A 12,301-nucleotide genomic window follows, 5' to 3' on the forward strand; every position below is an offset into this window, starting at 1 on the left:
TAATTTATTTTAAAATAATTCATTTAGCTCCATAAGCAACTTGGATGAGTCCTCTTAAGTGACTGCTAAAAGACACATAAAAATAACCATATAGGTTCAAACCTATTATCCATTAGCATTGTTATTGTCGTTCAATGAATGGACACAGAATTTGCCTATAACTTCAGAGTTAATTCCCATGTTGTAGCCAGAATAATCTTTCATTTTTAAGAGAGAATTTTTTTATTGTGGAATTTCTTTAGTTTTTCATCTGCATCTTTCCATGTCACTCTGTTTACCTAGAATTTCTATCCCCCACAGACTGACCCTGTTTGTTGGGCTGATTCTTATCTATAAAGTCACAATTTAGGAATCATTCTTCTAACAAGACTTTTCTGCATTTCCTGGATGAGGCTGGATATCTGTAATAATTACAATCCTATGTTCTTTATTATAGTTTATTGTAATAACATATTTGTCTATCTGTCTCCTTATTATGACTGTAACTTATCTGGGGAAAGGTACAAAATCTGTTTCACTATGCATTTTATTCCCAGCTTAGCATAGTACTTGGATTATAATACGTACTCAGTAAGGAATTGTCAAAACGAGTTTTCTGTGAATTTATGTAAAATATTTAGTTATGTAAAATATTTAAATACGAATTTTTATTCTGAGACCATAGATGTCTTTGGGCAATGAGGTACTAAATTCAGTCCGCAATAAGTGAGATAGTACAGAATTTCTTCATTGCTCGAAATCCACAAAGTTTGTGGGTGCTTCACAGGGAGTCTACCCATCCTCCTCTTCTGTGATTTAATAAACAAGTCTATCATCCATCTATCACTTCTACTTAGCATATACAGACCCATGTGATATGGAGCTGCATGAGAATATATTGGTGATAGAAGTGTGAGAAAGAATCTATGAAGTGCTATACAATGCAGTATACAACTACCTGGGTTATAAACCCCAAATTAGGAATTTTGTACTATTTTCAAATGTAAAATCTTACTTATTTTCAATTAATATTATATAAATTCAGGGATGCCTGGGTGGCTCAGTCAGTTAAGGATCTGACTCTTGATTTCAGCTCAGGTCATAATCTCATGGTCATGAGATTGAGCCCCACGTCAGGCTCCGTGCCGGGTGTGGAGCCTGCTTAAGACTCTTGCCCTCTCTCTCTCTCTCTCCCCTCTGCCCCTTTCCTGCTTGCTCTCTCTCTCTCAAAAAAAAAAATAGACAAATTCAATAAATTACTAGAAAATAATTTATCTATATACTACTCGGTTCCAACGACAAGAGAGTTACAAAATAATTATACATAAAAACTCACATTGAATTTATTATTGCCACACACATCTAAATCAGGCTAAATCCATACAAATCAACTGGAAAATATCATAAAGTTATCCATCTGTCTATCATGTAACTATAAAATTAGAAAATGCCCATATGCTTTCAATTATCCTAGTATTTCAAGTGAAAGGTTCAAGGAATCCAAATCTTACTGCTTAACTGATATAACTGCCAAAGTCAACTATAATTTGTGAGTGTTTACTACACATTGATATTTCTTTCTAGGGATGCATTAATGATACGGAAAACTCTTTCATATGCTTTTAATATACATACCAAAACCTACGGGCAGCTTTATTGTCCACGTGCAATCTAAACTGCTGGGATAGTTTCCAGGAAACCCAGGGCTGAGGATCACACCACTGAAATCTGACATGGCACCTCCACACTGAGCTACAAAACGAGAGGTCCCGTGTCAGCCAGAACAGCAGAATACTTTACGGTATTAAAAACAAGTTGAAATCATTTCAAGTCTTAATCAAGTCTGAGTTAAAACTGTTTGATATAAATGTTAATATTGTCAACTCTCATTCACACCACATACTAGTAATCAAATATAATCAATTGACAATGCATTTTCTAAAATAGCTTTAAAAGACATCATACTTTCTTTCTCAGCAATAAATGCAAGCTAAATCAATTATTGCACAGCAAGAAGTAGCTCATGTGCAGTGAATACAATAAAACAAGGAGAATATGTCCTTTTCCACAGAGGCAGTTTATTTCTTATCCGTAAGTACTTCTAGGGATGTATTCATTCACTCCAACGATGATATAATTTAGCCAAAAACATCCATTCTAAGTACTGTATTAGAGAGGGAACCATTTTGCCAACCTTCCCTCCTTCTTTTTGTGAGAAGGTTAAGGAATTTTAAGAAAAATAATGGTTTCTATTGTTAATATGTGAGGGATTCACATATCACACCTGAGATATGGCCGCCTTTTATCATAAAAGAATTAGACGAAGAATAGGAAGTACAAAACAAATTAAAAGATGCACAAGGTTTGAGAATTTAGGCATAGTTTATAAACATGCTTGTTTCAGACCCCTATCATATTGATTTGCTATTAATAAGGAAAAGATACAAGAACAGATACTTACCCGAGTTCGTGATTAGATAGAACTATTTAACATGTATTGAAAGAGTCATTGCATTTTAGAAGCTAATTCTTTCCTCTAAAAGTACATTTTTATTATTTGATCATATAAGGACTAAAATACATTTGTTAATTGTGAGATGAAAAATCAAATTTCATGACTGTGCACCAAGTTTTAAAGTTACCTGTATAGAACACTTACCTGCGATTTCATTCATTTATTTATTGTTAGGAAACAAAAGATACTCAAACTTCAGATTATATATCATAAAAGCAAATTCAGTAAAAATTTGACTCGTGTTTTGTATATCAGTAACCCTTTGACAGCTATCTTTATGTGAACTGAATGAATTATATCAAATAGATTTTACCAGGGAGTCATATGTATAATATATAATATATAGCAATCTTCATATAAACCTTTCTTTCAAACTGTGATTACCTTTGAGATCTAAAGAGACACTTGCACACTTTCTTATCTTTCTGAAATCTCCACTAATCCATCCTTAAACCAGAGCAATTTTTCAACATATAGAGACAATGTTCCAAAATTCCTTTTCTAAAGTGTGACTGTTCATATATATTTATCACAGTCTGATGATTAATGAGTGGTAGAGAAAATATTTTGGCCATTCCAATATATTTTTAAGGGGCACCTGGGAGGCTCAGTCAATAAGCATCTGACTCTTGATTTCAGCTCAGGTCATGACCTCACGGTTCATGAGTTCAAGCCCTGTGTCAGTCAGGCTCTGCACTGATGGCCGGGAGCCTCCTTGGGAGTCTCTGCCTGCCCCTCTCTCTGTCCCTCCCCCGTTCATGCTCTCTTTCTCAAAAATAAATAAATAAACATTTAAAAAAGCAAACATATATATATATATATATATATGTATATTAGTTTTGGCACGAGTGCATTGTAGGTTTGTGTTGCTTTATTGTGAACTTTGGGTAAAAGAGTACAAGGATGCTCTCTTGCTTTATTGCCTTCAACATCTCATCTTTCAGCTGCTCATTGCCCCTTGCTCATTGCTACTTTCTATCTCTTTAGATATGACCTGAAAATCCCAACCTCTGTGTTACTCACCTCTCTACAGTTTAAATCCCAAAATCAGAGGAGAAAAGAAGGAAAGGAAATGAAGAGCAAAGAACTCATGAAGGAGAAAGAAAGAATGACACGTCATGAAAGACATGAAGAAGAATCCAAAAAATGCATCTTCCTTCATCTCCACATTCATGCGTACTCATTGTCTCTGCAATCTCCACACATGTACATCCCTAATGACAATTCTTTGTGTCCTGCTAGTGGCTCTGTAGTAGACTCTACTGGGCCCCATTGCACTCTTTTAGTTAAAGACACAACTATAGCCTCCAAAATGAACACTACCATAGTCCTCTCAGATAAGAACATCTTTGATTCTTCTTTCTGATTTGCCTCTATCACCTAAAAGTCTCAAGTGATTTTTCCTTCCATCCATCAGAATATCTGGCAGATTGTTTATTTTCCAGTTCACAAGGCTGTAACCTTATTACATGATGACTGGAGCTGTAGGACATTATCTGAATCAGCCTCCTGCCTTCTGTTTATCCTTATGATGTGGCCATGATGTCACTTCAAATACTTTGTCTATCAAAACACAGTACAAGCTTATTGTCTAAAATCTATAGGATACAAACAAGTGAGTAGAAAAGGAAATAAAAAATGCCCTCTAACTTTACTACCCCTAGATAACTTATTTATCTTTATATTTTTTCTTCTGCAGAAAAATATATATGTATGTTTGTTTATACATGTGTGTGTATATACAATGAAAATAGGCTCCTACAGTGAATTGCTTTAAGCCTTTTTACACTTAACTATATATTGTAAACTTTGGTCATGTCATTAAATATTCCATTATAATGATCACTTCCTTTTTTTTTAAGTTTCTTCCCCATTATTAGATGCTTCAGTTACTGGCTATTTTTCATGATAATAGCTACCACTCTGAATGCCTGTGTGTTCTGGGTTCAGTGCTAAATACTTTAAACACATTCTTTCTTTCATTTAATTCTTACAATAGCCATATGATGTGGACCTTATTGTCCCATTTAGTAGGTGAGCAAACAGAAGCTCAAAGATGATATGCTGGGCATACATAGCTGTTGTACCTTAACTGAAATTTGAATATTGATGTATGGGCATCAAAATCTAGTAAGTTTTCCGTACAGTTTCATATCAATTTTTTCCTATTTGGTGAAATTTAAACTCCCTAGTTAAATTTTATTAAGTTATCACTTCCATCTAATACTTCTCTTGATAACAGTATACAATGAAAATGTAGATTTAATCAAAATGCAATACTTTACCTAAAAAAATTAGTAAATTGGTAAGAGTAATAATTGGTGCTAATAATACAGAAGGATAAAAATTGTCATATAGTACTGAGATGGTATTTAAATTGATGCAAACTTCTGAAAGCAATGTGGCATAATTTATCCAAGCTTTAAATAGTTACATGCAATGACATAAATAATCTACTTAGGTAAAATTCTAAGTAAAAAATTAGAGAATGCATGAAGGAATGCTAAAAGACTTACAAATGTATATTGAAAGACAAAAACCTGGGGAACTGGGAAGATGGCGGCATAGGAGGACGCTGGGCTCACCGCGCGTCCTGCTGATCACTGAGATTCCACCTACACCTGCCTAAATAACACAGAAAACCGCCAGAAGACTAGCAGGACGGAGTCTCCAGAGCCAAGCGCAGATGAGAGGCCCACGGAAGAGGGTAGGAAGGGCGGAGAGGCGGTTCGTGCTCCACAGACTGGCGGGAGGGAGCCGGGCTGGAGGGGCAGCCCACCAGCCAAGCAGAGCCCCCGAGTCTGGCTGGCAAGAGCAGAGGGGCCGGAGGGAGTGTGTTCCCACAGGAAGCGCGACTTAGCCTCTGGGAGGTCATAAGTTAACAGCTCTGCTTGGAAAGCAGGAAGGCTGGAGGACAAAGGTGGGGAGAGTTGCTGAGCCCCAGGACGACAGAGATCAGTTTGGCGGGGAACAAAGGTACTAGCCAGCGCCATCTCCCTCACCCATCCCCCAGCCAAAATCCCAAAGGGAACCGGTTCCTGCCAGGGAACTTGCTCGCTCCGCGCAAACACCCAACGCTGTGCTTCTGCGGAGCCACCCTTCCGGCAGCGGGTCTGACTCCCTCCCGCTGACACAGGGCCCCTCCTGAAGTGAATCACCTCAGGAGAAGCGAGCTAAGCCTGCCCCTCCTGTCCCGTGCACCTTGCCTACCCACCACAGCTAATACGCCAGATCCCCAGTACCACAAGCCTGGCAGTGTGCAAGTAGCCCAGACGGGCCACGCCACCCCACAGTGAATCCCACCCCTAGGAGAGGGGAAGAGAAGGCACACACCAGTCTGACTGTGGCCCCAGCGGTGGGCTGGGGGCAGACTGGGGGCAAACATCAGGTCTGACTGCGGCCCCGCCCACCAACTCCAGTTATACACCACAGCACAGGGGAAGTGCCCTGCAGGTCCTCACCACTCCAGGGACTATCCAAAATGACCAAACAGAAGAATTCCCCTCGGAAGAATCTCCAGGAAATAACAACAGCTAATGAACTGATCAAAAAGGATTGAAATAATATAACAGAAAGTGAATTTAGAATAATAGTCATAAAATTAATCGCTGGGCTTGAAAACAGTATAGAGGACAGCAGAGAATCTCTTGCTACAGAGATCAAGGGACTCAGGAACAGTCACGAGGAGCTGAAAAGCACTTTAAACGAAATGCAAAATAAAATGGAAATGACCACGGCTCGGATTGAAGAGGCAGAGGAGAGAATAGGTGAACTAGAAGATAAAATTATGGAAAAAGAGGAAGCTGATAAAAAGAGAGATAAAAAAATCCAGGAGTATGAGGGGAAAATTAGAGAACTAAGTGATACACGAAAAAGAAATAATATACACATAATTGGTATCCCAGAGGAGGAAGAGAGAGGGAAAGGTGGTGAAGGTGTACTTGAAGAAATAATAGCTGAGAACTTCCCTGAACTGGAGAAGGAAAAAGGCATTGAAATCCAAGAGGCACAGAGAACTCCCTTCAGACGTAACTTGAATCGATCTTCGGCACGACATATCATAATGAAACTGGCAAAATACAAGGATAAAGAGAAAATTCTGAAAGCAGCAAGGGATAAACGTGCCCTCACATATAAAGGGAGACCTATAAGACTCGTGACTGATCTCTCTTTTGAAACTTGGCAGGCCAGAGAGAATTGGCAGGAGATCTTCAATGTGTTGAACAGAAAAATTATGCAGCCGAGAATCCTTTATCCAGCAAGTCTGTCATTTAGAAAAGAAGGAGAGATAAAGGTCTTCCCAAACAAACAAAAACTGAAGGAATTCATCACCACTAAACCAGCCCTACAAGAGATCCCAAGGGGGATCCTGTGAGACAAAGTACCAGAGACATCGCTACAAGCATGAAACATACAGACATCACAATGACTCTAAACCCATATCTTTCTATAATAACACTGAATGTAAATGGATTAAATGCGCCAACCAAAAGACATAGGGTATCAGAATGGATAAAAAAACAAGACTCATCTATTTGCTGTCTACAAGAGACTCATTTTAGATCTGAGGACACCTTTAGATTGAGAGAGAGGGGATGGATAACTATGTATCATGCTACTGGAAGCCAAAAGAAAGCTGGAGTAGCCATACTTATATCAGACAAACTAGACTTTAAATTAACTGTAAATTAGCTGTAACAAGAGATGAAGAAGGGCATTATATAATAATTACAGGGTCTATCCATCAGAAGAGCTAAAAGTTATAAATGTCTATGCGCCGAATACGGGAGCCCCCAAATATATAAAACAATTACTCATAAACATAAGCAACCTTATGGATAAGAATGTGGTAATTGCAGGGGACTTTAACACTCCACTTAGAGAAATGGATAGATCATCTAGACACAAGGTCAATAAAGAAACAAGGGCCCTGAATGATACATTGGATCAGATGGACTTGACAGATACATTTAGAACTCTGCATCCCAAAGCAACAGAATATACTTTCTTCTCGAGTGCACATGGAACATTCTCCAAGATAGATCATATACTGGGTCACAAAACAGCCCTTCATAAGTATACAAGAATTGAAATCATACCATGCATACTTTCAGACCACAATACTATGAAGCTTGAAATCAACCACAGGAAAAAGTCTGAAAAACCTCCAAAAGCATGGAGGTTAAAGAACACCCTACTAACGAATGAGTGGGTCAACCAGGCAATTAGAGAAGAAATTAAAAAATATATGGAAATAAATGAAAATGAAAATACAACAATCCAAATGCTTTGGGACGCAGCGAAGGCAGTTCTGAGAGGAAAATACATTGCAACCCAGGCCTACCTCCAGAAACAAGAAAAATCCCAAATACAAAATCTAACAGCACACCTAAAGGAAATAGAAGCAGAACAGCAAAGGCAGCCTAAACCCAGGAGAAGAAGAGAAATAATAAAGGCCAGAACAGAAATAGACAATATAGAATCTAAAAAAACTGTAGAGCAGATCAACGAAACCAAGAGTTGGTTTTTTGAAAAAATAAACAAAATTGACAAACCTCTAACCAGGCTTCTCAAAAAGAAAAGGGAGATGACCCAAATAGATAAAATCATGAATGAAAATGGAATTATTACAACCAGTCCCTCAGAGATACAAGCAATTATCAGGGAATACTATGAAAAAATATATGCCAACAAATTGGACAACCTGGAAGAAATGGACAAATTCCTAAACACCCACACTCTTCCAAAACTTAATCAGGAGGAAATAGAAAGCTTGAACAGACCCATAACCAGTGAAGAAATTGAATCAGTCATCAAAAATCTCCCAACAAATAAGAGTCCATGACCAGATGGCTTCCCAGGGGAGTTCTACCAGATGTTTAAAGCAGAGATAATACCTATCCTTCTCAAGCTATTCCAAGAAATAGAAAGGGAAGGAAAACTTCCAGACTCATTCTATGAAGCCAGTATTACTTTGATTCCTAAACCAGACAGAGACTCAGTAAAAAAAGAGAACTACAGACCAATATCCCTGATGAATATGGATGCAAAAATTCTCAATAAGATGCGAGAAAATCTAATTCAACAGCATATAAAACAAATTATTCACCATGATCAAGTGGGATTCATTCCTGGGCTGCAGGGCTGGTTCAACATTTGCAAATCAATCAACATGATACATCACATTAATAAAAGAAAAGATAAGAACCATATGATCCTGTCAATCGATGCAGAAAAGGCCTTTGACAAAATCCAGCACCCTTTCTTAATAAAAACCCTTGAGAAAGTCGGGATAGAAGGAACATACTTAAACATCATAAAAGCCATTTATGAAAAGCCCACAGCTAACATCATCCTCAATGGGGAAAAACTGAGAGCTTTTTCCCTGAGATCAGGAACACGACAGGGATGCCCACTCACACCGCTGTTGTGTAACATACTGTTGGAAGTTCTAGCATCAGCAATCAGACAACAAAAGGAAATCAAAGGCATCAAAATTGGCAAAGATGAAGTCAAGCTTTCACTTTTTGCAGATGACATGATATTATACATGGAAAATCCGATAGACTCCACCAAAAGTCTGCTAGAACTGATACATGAATTCAGCAAAGTTGCAGGATACAAAATCAATGTACAGAAATCAGTTGCATTCTTATACACTAACAATGAAGCAACAGAAAGACAAATAAAGAAACTGATCCCATTCACAATTGCACCAAGAAGCATAAAATACCTAGGAATAAATCTAACCAAAGATGTAAAAGATCTGTATGCTGAAAACTATAGAAAGCTTATGAAGGAAATTGAAGAAGATATAAAGAAATGGAAAAACATTCCATGCTCATGGATTGGAAGAATAAATATTGTCAAAATGTCAATACTACCCAAAGCTATTTACACATTCAATGCAATCCCAATCAAAATTGCACCAGCATTCTTCTCGAGACTAGAACAAGCAATCCTAAAATTCATATGGAACCACAAAAGGCCCCGAATAGCCAAAGTAATTTTGAAGAAGACGACCAGAGCAGGAGGCATCACAATCCCAGACTTTAGCCTCTACTACAAAGCTGTCATCATCAAGACAGCATGGTATTGGCACAAAAACAGACACATAGACCAATGGAATAGAATAGAAACCCCAGAACTTGACCCACAAATGTATGGCCAGCTAATCTTTGACAAAGCAGGAAAGAATATCCAATGGAAAAAAGACAGTCTCTTTAACAAATGGTGCTGGGAGAACTGGACAGCAACATGCAGAAGGTTGAAACTAGACCACTTTCTCACACCATTCACAAAAATAAACTCAAAATGGATAAAGGACCTGAATGTGAGACAGGAAACCATCAAAACCCTAGAGGAGAAAGCAGGAAAAGACCTCTCTGACCTCAGCCGTAGCAATCTCTTACTCGACACATCCCCACAGGCAAGGGAATTAAAAGCAAAAATGAATTACTGGGACCTTATGAAGATAAAAAGCTTCTGCACAGCAAAGGAAACAACCAACAAAACTAAAAGGCAACCAACGGAATGGGAAAAGATATTTGCAAATGACATATCGGACAAAGGGCTAGGATCCAAAATCTATAAAGAGCTCACCAAACTCCACACCCAAAAAACAAATAACCCAGTGAAGAAATGGGCAGAAAACATGAATAGACACTTCTCTAAAGAAGACATCCGGATGGCCAACAGGCACATGAAAAGATGCTCAACGTCGCTCCTTATCAGGGAAATACAAATCAAAACCACACTCAGATATCACCTCACGCCAGACAGAGTGGCCAAAATGAACAAATTAGGAGACTATAGATGCTGGAGAGGATGTGGAGAAACAGGAACCCTCTTGCACTGTTGGTGGGAATGCAAATTGGGGCAGCCACTCTGGAAAACAGTGTGGATGTTCCTCAGAAAATTAAAAATAGACCTACCCTATGACCCAGCAATAGCACTGCTAGGAATTTACCCAAGGGATACAGGAGTACTGATGCATAGGAGCACTTGTACCCCAATGTTTATAGCAACACTCTCAACAATAGCCAAATTATGGCAAGAGCCTAAATGTCCATCAACTGATGAATGGATAAAGAAATTGTGGTTTATATACACAATGGAGTACTACGTGGCAATGAGAAAGAATGAAATATGGCCCTTTGCTAAGTGATGCTAAGTGAAATAAGCCATACAGAGAAAGACAGATACCATATGGTTTCACTCTTATGTGGATCCTGAGAAACTTAACAGAAACCCATGGGGGAGGGGAAGGAAAAAAAAAAAAGTTAGAGAGGGAGGGAGCCAAACCCTAAGAGACTCTTAAAAACTGAGAACAACCTGAGGGTTGATGGGGGGTGGGAGGGAGGGAAGGGTGGGTGATGGGTATTGAGGAGGGCACCTTTTGGGATGAGCACTGGGTATTGTATGGAAACGAATTTGACAATAAATTTCATATATTGAAAAAAAAAAAAAGAAAGACAAAAACCTAAACTCTATGAAGAGAAAATAACCACACAAATTAGACTATGCTGTGTGCCATGAAGCTATTTTAAATATCAAATTTTTGTGGGGCTTCTAGGTGGCTCAGTTGGACACATGATCTCATGAGTTGTGGGTTCGAGCCCCACAGCAAGTTCCATGCTGAATGCTTGCTCAGAGCCTGGAGCCTGCTTCAGATTCTGTGTCCCTGCCCCCACCCCCCACTTATGCTCTGTCTCACTTTATCTCTCAAAAATAAATAAATGTAAAAAAAAATTTTTAATATCAAATTTTTGAAAACATGCTATGGTATGGAAACTTATTCTAACTTAATGTCAAGGAAGAGTATATATTATATATAAAATATATAAAGTGTGTGTATCTCTACCTCTTTCTCTTCATATACATACATATATATATATGTATATATATGTATGTATATATATATACATACACACACATATCTGTAGCATGCTAAAACTTTATTTTAATTCATTCCTTAAGCAATATTTATTAATTAGTGTTCTAGACACTGGGGATATAGTAATTAACAGGTCTAAACTCCCTGTTTTCATATCAGCAAAATATATATGCCATTTATTTTGTTGTCTGTACCTTTTTATATTCCCAATTTTTTATACTTAATTGGATACACACACACATAACAAACACACATAATTGACATTACATATTTAAATTTTTACAATAGGCATTATATACATATAATTTTATAATTGAAATTATAAAATCGACATTATAATTGACTTGTAAATTATTTGACACCTAAAGAGATATATCTTCTAAAAAATATCATCCAATCTAAAATCTAAATGCTTTTGGGGTCCCTGGGTGGCTCAGATGGTAAGTGTCCGAGTTCAGCTCAGGTCATGATCTCGCGGTTCATGACTTTGAGCCCCACGTGGGGCTCTGTGCTGACAGCTCAGAGCCTGGAGCCTGCTTCGGATTCTGTGTCTCGTTCTCTCTCTGCTCCTTCCCCACTCACACTCTGTCTCTCTCTCAAAAAGAAACAAACATCAAAAAATAATAATAATAAAATAAAATAAAATCTAAATGCTTTCAATATCTTTGGGTAATTAAGACCATCCTTGCTTCTAGACATATTTTCCAGTAGTCTCAACAGAAATAGTACACCTGGTACATAGGCATAGATTGACTTGTCTTTGCCCTATATTCATATGTTAAAGCCTTCACACATTATCTGACTATATTTGGAATTCAGGCTTCTAAGGAGGTAATCGAAGTTATATGAAATTATAAGGGTGGAGCCCTAATCTGATAGTACTACTATCCTTATAAGACACTAGAGGGACA

General features: G+C 37.9%; 1 protein-coding gene across 3 annotated transcripts in view; it reads right to left on the reverse strand.

Moving 5' to 3' along the window:
- CSMD3 (CUB and Sushi multiple domains 3) overlaps nt 1-12,301 on the reverse strand; it is a 1,242,212-nt gene that overhangs the window by 120,148 nt on the left and 1,109,763 nt on the right. For all 3 annotated transcript variants that reach the window (XM_042973241.1, XM_042973240.1, XM_042973239.1), the window contains one exon: nt 1,615-1,731. In XM_042973241.1, coding sequence (XP_042829175.1) covers nt 1,615-1,731 — 117 coding nt within the window. The remainder of the gene's footprint in view (nt 1-1,614; nt 1,732-12,301) is intronic.

This window comes from Panthera tigris, chromosome F2, assembly GCF_018350195.1.
Source record: "Panthera tigris isolate Pti1 chromosome F2, P.tigris_Pti1_mat1.1, whole genome shotgun sequence".
NCBI lineage: Eukaryota > Metazoa > Chordata > Mammalia > Carnivora > Felidae > Panthera > Panthera tigris.